Here is a 16,493-nt window from a genome sequence, read left to right on the forward strand (position 1 = left end):
ATGGCAGACTCAACGATGCCTCATTACGGACTCTACTTTATGAAGCCATGGCTATAGTCAACAGCCGACCCCTCACCGTGGATAACTTAAATAGCCCTGACAGCCTGGAGCCACTCACCCCCAATCATCTGATCAATATGAAATCCAGCATAGCACTGCCTCCCAATGGCACATTCCCCAGAGAGGACTTGTACGGAGCGAAAAGATGGCGGCGTGTACAATATCTGGCAGAGCAGTTTTGGAGCCGCTGGAAACGGGAGTATCTTCACAACATCATCACAAGGCAACGATGGCACATGCCGATGAGAAATATACAAGTGGGTGATGTAGTGATGGACATTGATGAACTGTCGCCCAGAAGTGAATGGAGACTCGCAAGAGTCTTAGAGACTGTCAGTGGTAAAGATGGACTTGTAAGGAGAGTGAAAATCTCAGTAGGAGATAAAAGACTGAACAAGAAGGGTGAACGCCTTAGTACACGTTCCATATTAGAGCGACCAGTGCAGAAGTTAGTTCTGTTGTTAGAGGCTTCTTAAGCCCATGACTATAAGCAAACATTATCATTCCTAATGTGAAAATTATTCATAGTTCATATCATTATTATGAAATATTCATAATTTTGGTGGGAGTGTAAATAACCCAATTTATGTCTTAGATCTAAGGAAAAGATAGCCCTGTTGAACATCATTTTGTTACAATATGTTTTTATTACATATTTTATCTGTTTCAGGTTCGCAGTGCCTTATTTCCTATTTTGATTAGAAGGGCTTTTATTTTGAAGGCAGCATTCTGGTACTCGCCCAGTTCCTGCTTCACGCAACAGTAAAGATAAACAGTAAAGATAAACAGTAAGATGAAGGAACTAAGAAGGAAAAATGCAATGTTTTAGCACCCCCCGAAGAGGCACAAGGTTAGCATTTAGTGTAATATTAATGTGTGGTTAGTTCTTAAAGTAATTTACGTAACGTTATATTACTGTTTGTTTAACTAATTGAGTTAGCTTTAGCTTAATACGAGCTAATGTTAAGCTATGTAAGGTGGCTAATATATTGTTTGTTTTGTGATTTGTACCCAGCTCTTACGTTGGTTTTGGGATTGTCATTAAACCTAAAATCATCAGTTCAAGTGTCAGACCATCTTTCGGTGGGGTATGCTACAGATGTAGCATGGGCAAAAGCACAAGGCTCAAGAGTCCTCTACAGATTTGCAGATCTTGTAGTAGTTGTAGTGGTAATCCAGGAACATTTTGGAAAACAATTTTGGATTTTGGAAATCTGTGATATTTTTAATATTCATTTTATTTCTTCTGGGCACCCGTTTGAAAATCAAAATCTATCTACACTTACCTCAGTTGAAGATGAGCACTGCATTTTAAACCCCCATCAGTCTGAACATAGCACATTGACAGCAGCATGCAAGGTGGTCAATAATGTAATCTGTTCTCTGGATAAGAAGGAGTGTTGTATTGCCCTGTTCATTGATTTGTCTAAAGCATTTACTGTTGACAAAGTTTTGTCTAACTTACAGGCAGATTTTTTGGCAATTCAAAAGGCCCTGAATAAACTTAAACTTTGACTAATGATATGTTGTTCACCAGATCCCAAATGAAAAATCCACTTTGTTTATTAGTACAATATCTCAAAGTAAACTAACATTGTTTGGCACCTGTTTGACACAAATGCATGTAACTGGTTTAGCAGTTATCTTACTGGCAGAACTCAAGCAATAGTTCAGTGTTCATTCTGAATATTGGAAATATTTCAAGGTTTTATTTATTATAAGAAGAAGAAAAGAAAATGTATCAGGCTTTTGATACATAGACATTATTTTTTAGCAGGATCAATTCAGTTTTGGTTTTGGTCTTCTCATTGGATTTGTTGAAAACAGGAAAAATATAGAAAATCACCAGATTTGCCCTTTAAAAGGCTACAAATTAAGCAGTGGGCTCCGGCCTTTTGTGCCCTCTTATGTTTCCTATCAACAAGAATCGCAACCATCTGCCTGTGAACAGAAGGGTTATAGAGAAGCCCTGTTCATATTTGCTTTTAATCCAGTTTGTTTGCCCTCTTAACACTGATAAGATCAAATCTTGTCTAAATAGTGACATGCATTTTATATCAAGCAATTACATAAAACAAACAAGGAATAGTAAAGAGACCCTGTTGTCAGTATTTTGTGAAGGGGAGGAGTTTGGGAAGTCGGGCTATAAAAACCCTCCGTTCAGATTTTCTGTAGCAGGGTCCTCACAGCGGCACAGTATGTATACAGCTTCATTCTACTTTTATATCTTTATGTATTCTTTCCTACATATCAAAACTACTGACAGTGGTCAAATGCAGCATTTAACCCAGAATTACAAGACGCATGAACATATGTGCAATGATTTAAGTAAATTCTCTCATTTTCTGCAGGTTTACTTGGACAAAATGAAATTTTCAGGCGTTCTTTTTCTCGTTGCCATCTCCACGATGTTGGCAGGTATTTGTCTACTTTTCTTTTGTGGCTTAATGTGCATATCTGTACATACATGAAAAGTATAAATGTAATGGTTTGTTTACGAATTTAAAAGTCAATGAACTGAATGACTGAAACTAAACGATAATTTGATTTACAGAAAATTTTTAAATTTAACTATTTTAATAGTTGATGAACCGTTTAAGTCATTTTTCAAGCAAAAATGATCTGGTTGCAGCTTCTGAAATGTTAATAGTAACTAGTTTCCTTTGTCTCTTATGATGGTGAACTAAGTAGCATTGGATTTTGGACTTTTAGTTGGATGGAAGAGGACATCACTACGCACTCTGAGAACTTATAATAGACTTTTTTTCTATTTTCTGTCATCCTATAGACAAAACAATAAGTTAATTTCCAAAACAAATTAAACATAAAAAATGAATTTTAGTTGCTTAAAACTGAATTTAGGTGCATTTAAATGCCACTACGTCCCTGAAAATGACTTTGTAATTTGTTAGTTAAATTAAAGTGTAAAATGCATAACAAGTCTTCATGCTCCTTGTAATTATACAATATGGCATGAACATATGAAACACACTGAGATAAAAGAATATGTAGACAGAGGAAGGAGGAAATAAAAGCAGGTAAATCTGTGGATACATAACATGTATGTCTGCAGGGAGCGAGCAACAGATTTCCCTTCAGCAATTATGGTAATAACGCAACTGATTATTGTATTTTCTAAAAATATTTATGGAGTAATGTCCTGGCAATATAGAACAAAGTGAAGAAGGGAGAATGTGATAACATAGTTGATATTACAAATGAATACCATTAAGCACTGTTTAATCATGAAAATTTTATGATTTAGATTGCAAAAGTACTCATTTACAGTTAAATGATGTTCCTGGAACCAGTTTAATAAGGAAGTAAAATCAGAGGAGAGTTTAGTGTTTGTCACATCAGTGTTTGGATTGGAAAACTAAATATAATCAATTGGTTTTCACAGAAGCCTTTACTACTTTTGAATTACAACTGACTTAAGTTGGTCGGCTGTAGCCATTTTATTGTATTTTAATTTATCGACCTCCTGGTCCAGCAGGTCAGTTTTTATCTGAGTTTACTGACTTTCTGACTTGTATTATTAAGCTGGACAAAGTGTTATTAGTTGGTGATGTAACGTGCACATCAATGATTCCACTAATTGTGTAGCCACTGAATTCCTCAATATTACTGAATCTTTTAATTTCAAGCAACATATTTCCGGTGCCACTCACATGGGTGGGGACCTCGCACTCTGGCCCGTCAGATCAGATCATTTCGGGATCAGATCATTTCTCTTTTTAAAAATGAGGGATATAAGTAAGTAACTGCAGCTGGACACAGAAAAATACTCATATATTTGAATGGAGAGTGTGAGCGAACCCACACCTTTTTGAACATTTACTGCTTCCACATAGTTTTAGATACAGACTACATTTAAACTTTCAATGAGTCATGAGACTTTTACCTACAAATCTTGAATTTACATGTTTTTTCTATCTTTTATTGTTTTTGAGATATTAGAGTGTGAGTTTGAAAGTCTTTTCTTGCTCCTCCTGTGATTTTATAATGAGTGTGTATTGCGGAATGTTTCACAGCACTGAGGGAGTGACATCACCAGGAGCAGCTGGAGAGGAGGATTTTAGAGTACACTTCTTGTGAAATATCCTCATAAATCCCATGACTTTGGCCAAAACTTACATTAAAAATCATTTCTTAGTAGGAAATTTTGTGGGGAATCCATTGATACAGGTTTGAAAGTGGTCAGACTTAGATAGTTTAGATGTCAGAAGCCTCTGTTTGACACAAAGTTCATGCCCATAGATTGCCTCTCCATTGTTTTACATTGTAAGGTGTGATGTGGCACTGCAACTTTCAGGGCTTGTAAAATCCAAACCGTTTGAGTTATTACAAAGTTTTAACAACTATTTTCAGCACAGTGTCATAAGTCACTTGTTAAAGTTAGAAGCCAATACGATTAATGCCCTAGGAGGAGATAGCGTTTGTTCGGGGGCCAAAATTGGGGCAAAGTCTTATTTTGAAAGGCTAATTGCGGACTTCCTGTTGGATTTAGGTCAGGGGTGTCAGCATATGATTTGTAGGTCTTGATTAGACGAATAATTGAGTTTTGTTTTGATCTCTCTACGACATTCCTACGGGCCGTGGCGGCCATTTTAATTGCATAGGTGGTGCTAGAGAGTGCATTTTGGAACTTAAGGGGTTATATTTTACATTTTATCAAATGTTTCACCAGACCTGCTGTGTGTGCCAAATTTGGTGAGTTTTTGAGCATATTTAGGAGGTCAAATTTAGGGTTTAAGAGGCGTAATAATAAAGAAACAAACAAACAAACAAACAAACAAACAAACACGAAAAACAATAGCGTCCTCGCCCTAAGCTGCCTTTTGGACTCGGTCCCTAATAAATTTCTGTCTCTCATATATATAAGCGTTTTCCGATTAGATTTTTTTCATTGTTGTTGAAAGCTCTTTGGAACTCTGTTCTTTGTACATTTTCCTAATAAAATCTCTGTTTCTTGTCTTTCAGTGAGTGATGCCATTAAGACCGTGGTATTCCCCACAGAGACAAATACCGATTATGTTGAGTTGAGCCCTCTGAAATCTCTGAACTTGGCGGCATTCACTCTGTGCATGCGTGTCGCCACAGAGCTCAGTGGGCACCGTGAGGTCATTCTCTTTGCATATCGGACTCCAGACGCTGATGAGCTGAATGTGTGGCGTGAACTGGACGGCAGGTAGACACTTTGTGCTCCACACTTAAGATTAAAGCTCTGACTGAATTCTAAATATCTGACACATTGACACATCACTTTAAAGGCCAACAAAACAGAATATTTTGGCTTTAAGATACTAAAGATCCAAGATGAGAGATATTTTGTCATTACATTCTCCTAAATTTCACCACTTTTACTAAACTGATGAAATCTGTAAGAAATATGTGTTAAATCCCTCCAGGATTTCAGTATTTTTGTGATTATAGCAGCCAAAAATGCTCAATTTTGCAGTGTTTTTTCTCAAAAATTCTGATACAGTTTGCACTGTTTTATGTGTTTTTGTGTTAAAATTGCAGAAATTTGGAAAAATTGCAAGCAAAGGAAAGTAACTTGATTTTATTTTTTTTTTACCAATGAGGAGTCATATGTAATCACTTCCTTAGATGAGAAGCATACTGCATATCACAGAAACAACTTTATTTCAGTGCTAATTTTTAGATTTATTTTCTGAACATGAGATCCTGAATAAAATACTGTAATAAAATACCTGACTTTCATTTATAAGCCTTTATTAAATTAACTTTCACCTCAACATTAGCAACAAATAAGATGAGTCAATAATGCCATTGAAATAAATCCATTAACATAAAAATATAGTTTAATTTAAAGGGCCCATTTCTATGTTTTAGGTAGATTAGGTCCAGCTTTCCTGTCTGAACAACCTGTCAACTTTTGTTCTTCTGACCAATTGAATGCAAAACTCTTTGGGAACATTTGGGAATTGTTTTGCTTGGTCTATGGCATCAGTTTTGTTGGCAGGTGAGATTTGTCCATCTTTCACCTGAACATGCAAGTTACCACCACACCAAATGCGACAAATCCTCCAAATCACAAGCGGTCTGTTCATTTGGAAATTTCATGCGGAAAAGTTCTAGTAATTTAGCAAAATTGCAAGCTCTCGCAAATGTTGCAGAGATTTCTTGAATTTGTGTTAATTATTGTGATCACAAAATCACAATTTCCTTGGGGGACTGACTCACATGTACCAAGCTCTTTTTTTTGCTGACATATTTTAATTTTGTAATGTTAGACCGCTGACAAATGAAATGTATATGTGTGTGCGTTTAGATTGGCCCTGTACCTGAGAACATCGGCAGGTTCAGAAGCTGTTCACTTCCAAGTCCCTCAGCTTGGTGCCCTTGAGACCCACCTTTGCATCACCTGGGATTCCAGTTCAGGTGCTGCTGCCCTCTTCCTGGACGGGAGGAAAAGCCTGACTAAAATCTACAAGAAGGGTCACAGAGTGCAGTCTGGAGGCAGGGTTATCCTCGGACAAGATCTGGACAGTTATGAGGGTTCTTTTGATGCCAAACAGAGTTTTGTCGGGGAGATCAGTGATGTTAATATGTGGGACTCTGTCCTCCCAGACAGCACCATCCAACGCATGTCCTCTGGGAAGAGAGTACCAAGAGGAAACGTTTTTGACTGGGAAGCTACACCGCTTAAAATTCATGGGGGGGCAAAGGTTCTTAATCGTGAACTGTAGCTATAATGGTCGCATATGACATGCTGGAATAATATAGGCAGTGTCATAATGTAAAGTAAGGCCATATAAAGCTCTGGAAGTCAATGTAGACACATTAAACCTGTATGAAATATAATCAGAAGATGATTTGTCGATCAAAATGAAAGTCTGTGCACTCATGTCGGTGTCATTAATGATCATTTCTTACCACAAATATGGTGTCTCAATCAAATAAAAACTTATGCATACAATGGCTGTTATGGTGGAATATATTTCATGATAATGTCAAACTAAGACTGCATCAGTACTCACCTAACATATACAAAACCAGAGTAGTTATTCCATGTTTGCATGTATTGCATATACCAAATCATTTTTGGCTCAGATTTTTTAATTGATGATATGACATTAAAGGACAGGTTCACTATCTTTCAAGGCTGTCTTAAAACAACAGTCAAATGCCCAAATGAACATTGAAAGAGGTTTTTCTTGAAAGTTGCTCCATTTGCTCATCTGAGTCACTGGGGAAGAAGTCCTTCTGTCCTCTGACTGGGATCTTGTGACTCCTGATGGAATAAAAGAAAAACAAACAAAAAAAAAGACATCAGCACTTAGCTCCAGGCATGTGATGTTTGGTGTTTTTTTCACCAGACAAAGGCAAAGCATGTAAATATTGACTGAAGGGTCTGGACAATATATATGTAAAACATAATTTGAATTGAGCTTCTTAGAGTTGATGTAGAGGTGGTCGTTGTTACAGTTCAAGTCTGCCACAAACAGTTAAAAAGGAAAACTACTGTACTTTTCAAACTTATAATAGAGCTTGCAACAAGACAATCAGATGTTACATCCAGATTTATCAATTTTGAGGTATTTCAGTGATACAGAGGTCAGGATGGTTCTATTCTGAGCTTTATACCAACAGTAGTATTTCCAATCAGTTCTTTGAGACACAGGAAGCTAGTGTGAATAGCTAAGAACAGGACCAGTTGGTTAAACACACAATATGTTATTTCTGCCGCTAGGGGTCCCTCAATCAAAATGACCCAGTGATTAAAACAGGAAAAAATATTGAATAAAGCAGTTTCACGTAAAAAATCTGTGTTTCTCTGATGCTGTTCAGCAGACAGAGGACGTCCAGGAAAGGCTGCTACCCAAGGTGCTGCTAACATTTGCTCAGCTTGTTTCTCTGATAAAGATCTAGATGTCTGATGAATAAAATCCTTCATCTGGTTAAACGACATAGTTAAAAATGGCCAAGATCTAAAAAGTTTATCATAAAAATGTGGCTTAAAACTGAATAAAAGTCAATTTATGACATAACCACAATTTCTGTTGCCTGCTCTTCTGGGTAATCTTCAGTGGTGGAAGAAGTATTCAGAGCCTTTACTTCAGTAAAAGTAGAAAAACTGCAGCCTAGAACTACTCCATTAAAAGTAAAAGTCCTGAATTCAAAATGTTATTTAAGTAAAAGTACAGAAGTATTATCAGCAAAATGTACTGCAAGTATCAAAAGTAAAAGTACTCATTATGCCGACTGGCCTCTTTTAGAGTGTTAAATTATTACAGTATATTATATTGTTTGTTTTTCATCACTAACAAATAGATGTAAGAGCATTTTAATGTTGTAGTTCATCAATGTGGAGCCAAGGGTGAATGGCTGGGCAATGGCTGGTTTGGGGGTGATGGACAGAGGAGGAGCTGCCGGGGGTAAGCTACAGAAAACCGCAGGGCTTTGCTTTTCTGCAGCCGAGGTGCGAGGTAGAGGTAAAGCGGTGGCCAGGATGGCACCACTGAAGGCTGCTGTTGTTGGTACCAGGATGGAAGCATCATAGGTGGCTGAAAAAGAAGGGATGGCAAAGATAGGTGCAAGAGAGGAGGAAGAGATGCTGGGATAGAGGGATGTATGTGCACGAGTAGTAAGTGAAGCTAGAGAAAAAATAGATGGAAGAGGTGGCTATGGGGCAGAGAGAGTCTGTGCTGAGGTGGAAGCAGCCTGGCCCTCAGAAAGGGCTGAAGTGGCTGAAGAAGGAGGTGCAGACACAGGGGGAGATACAGAGAAGCAGAATAACAACAATAATAACAAAAAGAATGATAGTAATGGAGATATGACTAGCAATACCAAATAGCAGCAATAGCTGGAGAAGGACACCAATGGGATCGCGCCACCATCCCTGAGGCAAAGGCTCACGGCCTGGATCTAGGGGTTTCCTGTGATATGAGAGAGCACAAAAAAAAACTCCAGGGAAGAAGCCAAGTTAGTAACATGCAGGAGAGAGGAGCTCAATGTATCATGGGAAGTCCCCCGGCAGTCTAGACCTATAGCAGCATAACTAGCGGCTGGTCCAAGGCAAGCCTGGTCAGCCCTGACCATGAGCTTTATCAAAAAGGAAAGTTTTAAGCCTTCTCTTAAACGTAGAGAGGGTGTCTGCCCCCCGGACTGAATCTGGAAGATGGTTCCACAGGAGAGGAGCCTGATAGCTGAAAGTTCCAGTGTTGTGTGATGAGGTGAAGTTCTAGTTGATCCGAGCAGAGACACGCTCAAAATCTGCAGTCAGTGGCTGCAGCATTGGCGGCACATTGTTGTAGAAACCTTCAGTATGTTCATGATATATATACATTGACATTCTTTAAGTAATTTGACATTTGAAGAAAATCTGGAAAATGTCAATCAATCTATAATGGGGAATATATTCAATTAATCTCTAATAATGATTGTGGCACACCATAGCTGCATACAGTCTACAATATGCCAGAATACAGTTCTTCTCTGTGGGATTGATCACAGCTCCTTTACAAAGAGCAGAAGTTGCAGCTTTAAGTAGAAATGCACATCATGCACATTTATGCACATGTCTTTACCATACCATTGTCTTTGCACTTCACTCACTCCCACTATTCCCTCATTAAGTTTTTTTGCACCACGACTTGCATATTACATTGATTTTGTAGATGTGTGTATATAGTTATAGTTTTACCTTTTTTTAAATGTTTTCTTTTAGTGCTAAGTTTATACACTTTGTTCGAGTTTATTGCCAATTTTAACATTTTATTCTATTCTAATTTAAAATATTTTAGTATCAGTTCATCCATTTTCTGTGTGTGTAGCGAGGACTGTAATCCTGTATTGTATAATGACAATAAAATTGAACCCAAAACCTCGAAATGGTCTTTAGTTTGGGAATCAAACCTCCAACCCTGCCAGTGGTGATGCCTTGCTCCTCAGTGAGTTTTGTACTCTGTGTACTGTGTGTTTGTGTAACTCTGGTGTATTTGCTGCTGTAGCTTTGACAGCAGGAGTAAAACAACAATAAAATTTCACACCTCAAGTTGCATGCATGTGAATATTATTGAAACATTTTCATGACAAGTTTTACAAATCACGTGTCATCTTTTAACATACAAGGGATCCAGACAGTTCAAGTGCACTCTCTACACAGTGTGAGTGTGCTGATGTTTCTTTAAAGTGTCCCATCAAATGTAACTTCCCGCACTGCTCACAGGTGTAAGGCTTTTCTCCAGTGTGAGTGCGCTGATGATACTTCAAATTAGATGAGGAAGAGAAGCTCTTTTGACACTGCTCACAGGTGAAAGGCTTTTCTCCAGTGTGAGTGCACCGATGTCCCTTTAAATTTCCAAGTTGAGTGAAACTCCTACCACACTGGTCACAGGTGTAAGGCTTTTCTCCAGTGTGAATGCGCCGATGTCTCTTTAAATCTCCAGGATGAGTGAGACTCCTACCACACTGGTCACAGGTGAAAGGCTTTTCTCCAGTGTGAGTGCGCTGATGTCTCTTTAAATGTCCAGATAGAGTGAAACTCCTACCACACTGGTTACAGAGGTATAGTTTTTCTCCAGTGTGAGTGCGCCAGTGTCTCTTTAAATCTTCAGGTTGAGTGAAACTCCTACCACACTGGTCACATCTGTAAGGCTTTTCTCCAGTGTGAGTGCGTCGATGTCTCTTTAAATTTCCAAGTTGAGTGAAACTCCTACCACACTGGTCACAGGTGTAAGGCTTTTCTCCAGTGTGAGTGCGCCAGTGCCTCTTTAAATCTTCAGGTTGAGTGAAACTCCTACCACACTGGTCACATCTGTAAGGCTTTTCTCCAGTGTGAGTGCGTCGATGTCTCTTTAAATTTCCAAGTTGAGTGAAACTCCTACCACATTGGTCACAGGTGTAAGGCTTTTCTCCAGTGTGAGTGAGCCGATGTCCCTTTAAATGTCCAAGTTGAGTGAAACTCCTACCACACTGGTCACATCTGTAAGGCTTTTCTCCAGTGTGAGTGAGCCGATGTCCCTTTAAATGTCCAAGTTGAGTGAAACTCCTACCACACTGGTCACAGGTGAAAGGTTTTTCTCCAGTGTGGATACGTTGGTGATACTTCAAATATGCTGAGGAAGAGAAGCTCTTCTGACACTGGTCACAGCGATGTGTTTTCTCCACAGTGTCGGCTCGCTGATGTGGATCCATTTGTCCTCCTATGAAACTCTCCTCACCCTCATCATGAGGTCCAGCTAAGTTTTTGCTTGTTTGTTTCTATTATGCAAAAAGAAAGAGAGAGAAAGACACAAGGAGTGTAAGAAAGTATTAAATAGTGGAACTGATACAAGAAAAAGTTTCCTGAGACATGAAAAACATGGACGAGGTGAAGAAGGCATTTCCTTTTCCAAGCCAACAGTTTTCTATTACTAAACACCTGTGAGTGCTGTATAGCTCTTACACTATGGCCACTTACCAAAAGAACAAAGAGACACTGTGTTTAAATCATTCTCTGTATGTTCAAATGTGTTTGTTGTCAGTTTAACTCATGGTGAGATTAGCTTCACCTGTCAGTTAGCTGCTAACAGTGACTGAAGCATCAGAACTGTTGCTATGGTTACAGGCAATTTAGTCTTGAGCCTTCATTTAAAAGAGTGACCAGAACTAAATACATACACATTTTTAGAGACCTTTTCCAAATGAAATCAGTGTTGTATAATGTCACTGATACATGTAGCATGTTTCTTGTCCCACCAACATTTCTCAGGTGTGTTGTCTGGTTCTCACCTCTGCTGATGAGCTCATTTTACTGCTGTTTGTCTTTTCCTCTGCTTCATACTCCTCCATCTATCATCATAAAATAAAGACACAAAAACAGCCAAGTTAACAAAAGTACAACAATGCTGCTAGAAGTGATTGTCAACCCTAGCTAGACAGTTATAGACTAATAAACAAGAATCCAGTCAGACATGTGCAACACACAGGTGGCACACAGGCATCATACTTCACTTTATGATGAGCATTTTTTAAAATAACTGCTGTTTACAAATGAACTAACTGTAAGCATTATATTTCAGAAATAGCCATTAGTGGAAATGATAAAACCATTGAAGTATGACTATACAGTCAAAATAGTTAATTCCGCAGCGTCTTTCATAACACAGAGTCTTCACTTTTGCAGAGGAAGAAGTGCATCCACTTCACAACAGGACCAGTTACAATTTACAGAACAAACATACAAATCAGTTCATTTAAATAAATACCAAAATGCTTTACAGCATAACATTTATAACCAAACTTACAGTAAACTAACATTGTTTGGTACCTGTGTTTTCTATCTGTGATGTGATTTAAGTTTTCTTGTTGATGCTCTAACCTGCAGATCATCAGCTACAAGTATAAAACAGATGAACGCTTGTATGTTCTTACCGTTTCTGTCTTAATGGAGTTTAATAGAATCCTGCAGGTGATGGGCATCTTGACTGAGCTCTGAGTTGCAGGTTTGACAGATGTACTGATTGTTTCCATGGTAACAGCTGTCAAATCCAATCCAAAATAAAAACAGATCTACAAGCCCGATCCAAAAGCTTTTTGAATATAAACAGGCCAAACTATGAAGTATTATATGCACTAAATAGCTATATAACATCACAGTCGCCGTGATGAACTAATAAAAAACTAATAAAAATGAGAGCAAAAAAAACAGAATTGTAAAAAAACAAAAAACACTGTTATTTGCAGCTGACAAACAGGATAATTAGGCTATGAGAATTAATCAGTTTGTGCTTCAAGACTTGCAATTTAAACACAAAAGAACATTTACTCAAGTATTGTAAGCCTACTTTATTCTGAGGAACTTTACTTGCGTAGTTTCATTTTATTCTACTTTATAGGCCTACATCTACTCAATGTCAGAGGGAAATTTTGCTCTTTTTTGTGCACTACATCATGCATTAAACTATAGGCCTAGGCTAACGAAAGCTCAGGGTTTTATTTATTATTAAAAAAAAGAAGTAAAAGAAGATATATCAGGCTTTTGAAACACAGACAATATTTGTTAGCCGGATCAATTCATTTTTGGTTTTGGTCTTCTTATTGGATTTATAGACATTTTGCCCTTTAAAAGGCTGCAAATTAACCAATTTGCTCCGGTCTTTTGTGCCCTCTGATATTTACTTTCAACAAGAACCTCATTCATCTGGATGTGGATCAAAGATGTCCAGAGAAGAACTGTTCACCATAAGTGGACTTCATGTGTTTAGTTTTGTTTTTAGTTCAGTTTCTCTGCCCTTTAAACATTGATTAGATCAAATCTTGTCTAAACAGTCAGATTATGTCTCAATCCATTACATATCAGAAGCAAGGAACAGGAAAGAGATGCTGTGATCAGTATTTTGTTTTTTAACAATATATTTATTGGTATTCAAACATCATCATCAAATTGTACAGTGAACAGCAGTTACATAAAACATAGCAAACATTTTTCACCCTGTTCTCTCTCCCATCACCCCATCCCTATCAACTGAATACAGACATTAAAAATAAATTAATAAATAAATTAATAATCATAACTAGAATATGTTTGCATTTTCTGAAGAAGATGGGTGTGACAGCTGGAAGCCGTTAGCTGCTGCGACTGCTCCAGCAGCAATTTTTTAACTCTTATAGCGCCACGTACAGGTGAAAATTGTATCAAATGCTGCAGACTTGTTCAGCATCCCCATCTGTACACCTCTGCTGAATTTGGTCACCATGGAATATTACATATAAGAGATATGGCAGTTAATAAGTAGTATGGTGGTGTTTTACTAATGGCCACAAGGTGGGGCTATTGGTGCCATGACTTAGTATGTCCTGCACATTCTCATGGAGAACTTGTGTACCAAGTTTCATTTCTATTAGGCAACAGAATTACAGAAATATCATGTTATAATGTTACTTTAGCACCCTCTCTGGATAGAATTGTATGAAATGTTACACACTTGTGCAATGTGGCTGTTTGTACAACATTCCCAAATTTGGTTGCAATCTCTCACTCTATGTTGTTCAATGGATTATGTTTTTCAATTGTGAAAGCATTGGATCGGCTATAATTAAAATGACGACATAATGTTGACTAGTGCCTTGGTCCACAGACTTTCTGGGTAGTCAAACATGAACTTGACCATAGCCTACCTTTTTATGAACACCTGCTCTGTTATAAATCAATGACAGTTTGTCCAAACATCACCAAAGAGTCTGTGTTGCCTTGAACCCTGGGATAACACCCCTACACTTGTGCAATGTGGCGGTGTGTACAACATAACCAAAACAGCTGATATCAACTGAAATGCGTTGATTTGAAAACTTGGAAGCTGACATGTAAAATGAACTGGGAGCTGAAGTGCATTAGCTGAAGAAGCTGAGAGCTGCAAACACTGTTTAAAGGTAATCCACCAATCAGAATTATCTCTGTGTATGTGGAGTCTGAAAATGCTGAGTCATTTTAAGGCAGAAGTAGTGATAAGGTGAGCAGTCACCATAGACATCCATTATAAACTCAGAAAAGGACTGAAAAAAGTATACAATTTAAACTGTGATAATTCAAAAACTGTAAGTCCTATTGCTCTACAGTATAGTTAAGATGTTCAAAGGAGCACAAATTTGTCAACATTTCAAAGTGTAAAATGTGTGAAATTTAAAAAAAAACAATAAAAATGAAGCATTAACATTAATGTTGTTTCCTATGGTGCAGTCAGAGAGACATAAGTAAGAACTAACTTATAAAACTGTTGGTGTTTGGCTTAGTTTTTACCAGCAGTTACAGCTGTTGTTCAGTTAGGTGACATTTGTTATCTCTGGACACTGTGTTTGAATTAGTACTGTCAAATTAACATGTTAATTTTTGAATTAATTTGACATTTAATGTGTTAAAAACTAAAGATAGGCTAAATTTTGGTGAGGGAGAGGTCCCTTTGAACTCTTTCTCTCTCTCTGTCTTCCATGTGTGAATCAGAATCTTTCCTTGTTCTTTTTTTTTTCCATATTTGCAGGACTACTGTAGACCTTGTTGAAATTCAACTGGCACTTGAACATGGAACACATTTATTGTTGTTAATTATCATTTATATTAGTGCATTTAAGAATAGCTGATGTCTAATTTTAATGGCCTTGATGGTTTTGAAATTCAACTGTCACTTTAAAGGCCTGGGTTTTGTTATTATTTCTGTTAGTGCATATAGAAATATATCTTTTAAGCTGCCAGTCAGTGGCCTTGATTGTTTTATTGGAAGTATGTAGTTCACAGGAGAGAATCTGTGTTCAAAGTTAAAAAGATGCTATTAAACAATAGCATTTGAATTGGGCCACAGACTTTCAATCAATCAATTCAATCAATCAATTTTTATTTATATAGCGCCATATCACAACAGAAGTCATCTCAAGGCACTTTTCACATAGAGCAGGTCAAGACCGTACTCTTTAATTTACAGAGACCCAACAATTCCCCCATGAGCAAGCACTTGGCGACAGCGGTAAGGAAAAACTCCCCTTTAACGGGTAGAAACCTCAAGCAGACCCCGGCTCTTGGTGGGCGGCCATCTGCTTTGACTTTCTGGGTAGTCAAACATGAACTCGATCTTGGTGTACCTTTTTATGAACACTTGCTCTGTTATAAATCAATGACAGTTTGTCCAGACATCACCAAACAGTCTGTGTTGCCTTGAACCCCGGGATCACACCCCCACACTTGTGCAATGTGGGATGTGTACAACATTACCAAAACAGCTGATATCAACCGAAATGCAAGATTCACATGATTTATTTATTTTGTGTTCATGTAATTTATTTAGCAGTGTTGGTGACACCGTGGTGACTCAACAGTAAGTTCACACACATGAATGAAAATTTAGTGTGTAAAGACACATCCACTGAAGTGATACTGAGACACAGACTTCTTAAACAGCCCCACATACTGGATACATTTCACGAGACCAGCATTCTTCAAATAAATCTGGCAACAACTGGAAATGTGATATTAATTGGGGTATATGGTGGTCATTATGTTTTTACATTCTGTTCATGTAAAGACTGAATATAAACAGGCCAAACTATGTAGCACTATATGCACTAAACAGCTATATAATATCACAGTTGCCCTGACAAAACAAATAAAAATGAGAGAAAAAAAAAACAGAATTGGAATTAAAGCTGCAAACAGCATTTTTCGGGACTTCGCACTCTGGCCCATCGGGATCAGATCATTTTGCTTTTTAAAAATGGGGGGTATTTCTTACAATTATGGTGTGCTTTTATTTTGAAATTTTGATTGACATGTGTACTGTCAGGTGTGTAGAGACAATAAGTAACTGCAGCTGGACAGAAAAATACTCATATATTTGAATGGCGAGTGTGAACGAACCCACATCTTTTTGAACATTTACTGCTTCCACATAGTTTTAGATACAGACTTCATTTGAACTTTAAATGAGTCACGAGAC

General features: G+C 37.7%; 2 protein-coding genes across 2 annotated transcripts; one reads left to right on the forward strand and one right to left on the reverse strand.

Annotated features, from left to right (window-relative positions):
- The first annotated feature begins 2,417 nt into the window (after positions 1-2,417).
- Positions 2,418-6,972, forward strand: LOC122966771 (pentraxin fusion protein-like). Its single transcript, XM_044331098.1, has 3 exons — positions 2,418-2,478; positions 5,044-5,251; positions 6,359-6,972. Exons 1-3 carry the CDS (start codon positions 2,427-2,429, stop codon positions 6,774-6,776), a joined length of 678 nt encoding a protein of 225 aa, XP_044187033.1. The 5' UTR covers positions 2,418-2,426; the 3' UTR covers positions 6,777-6,972.
- A 3,113-nt stretch (positions 6,973-10,085) lies between these two features.
- LOC122966760 (gastrula zinc finger protein XlCGF57.1-like) lies at positions 10,086-12,528 on the reverse strand. The gene is made up of 3 exons (XM_044331086.1): positions 12,445-12,528; positions 11,803-11,862; positions 10,086-11,292 (listed from the first exon to the last, which is right to left on the reverse strand). The coding sequence occupies exons 1-3, from the start codon at positions 12,490-12,492 to the stop codon at positions 10,150-10,152; spliced, it is 1,251 nt and encodes a 416-aa protein (XP_044187021.1). The 5' UTR covers positions 12,493-12,528; the 3' UTR covers positions 10,086-10,149.
- Positions 12,529-16,493: the final 3,965 nt, after the last annotated feature.

Source organism: Thunnus albacares, chromosome 17 (assembly GCF_914725855.1).
Source record: "Thunnus albacares chromosome 17, fThuAlb1.1, whole genome shotgun sequence".
NCBI lineage: Eukaryota > Metazoa > Chordata > Actinopteri > Scombriformes > Scombridae > Thunnus > Thunnus albacares.

What these genes read in the sequence shown, in the direction of transcription:
- LOC122966771 (XM_044331098.1), top strand. Translation starts at nt 2,427, where the DNA reads ATGAAATTTTCAGGCGTTCTTTTTCTCGTTGCCATCTCCACGATGTTG. An exon ending in CATCTCCACGATGTTGGCAG is followed by an intron (nt 2,479 to 5,043) that starts GTATTTGTCTAC and finishes CTTGTCTTTCAG; the next exon opens with TGAGTGATGCCATTAAGACC. An exon ending in TGGCGTGAACTGGACGGCAG is followed by an intron (nt 5,252 to 6,358) that starts GTAGACACTTTG and finishes GTGTGCGTTTAG; the next exon opens with ATTGGCCCTGTACCTGAGAA.
- LOC122966760 (XM_044331086.1), bottom strand. Translation starts at nt 12,492, where the DNA reads ATGCCCATCACCTGCAGGATTCTATTAAACTCCATTAAGACAGAAACG. An exon ending in ACTCCATTAAGACAGAAACG is followed by an intron (nt 11,863 to 12,444) that starts GTAAGAACATAC and finishes TTATGATGATAG; the next exon opens with ATGGAGGAGTATGAAGCAGA. An exon ending in AAATGAGCTCATCAGCAGAG is followed by an intron (nt 11,293 to 11,802) that starts GTGAGAACCAGA and finishes TTTGCATAATAG; the next exon opens with AAACAAACAAGCAAAAACTT.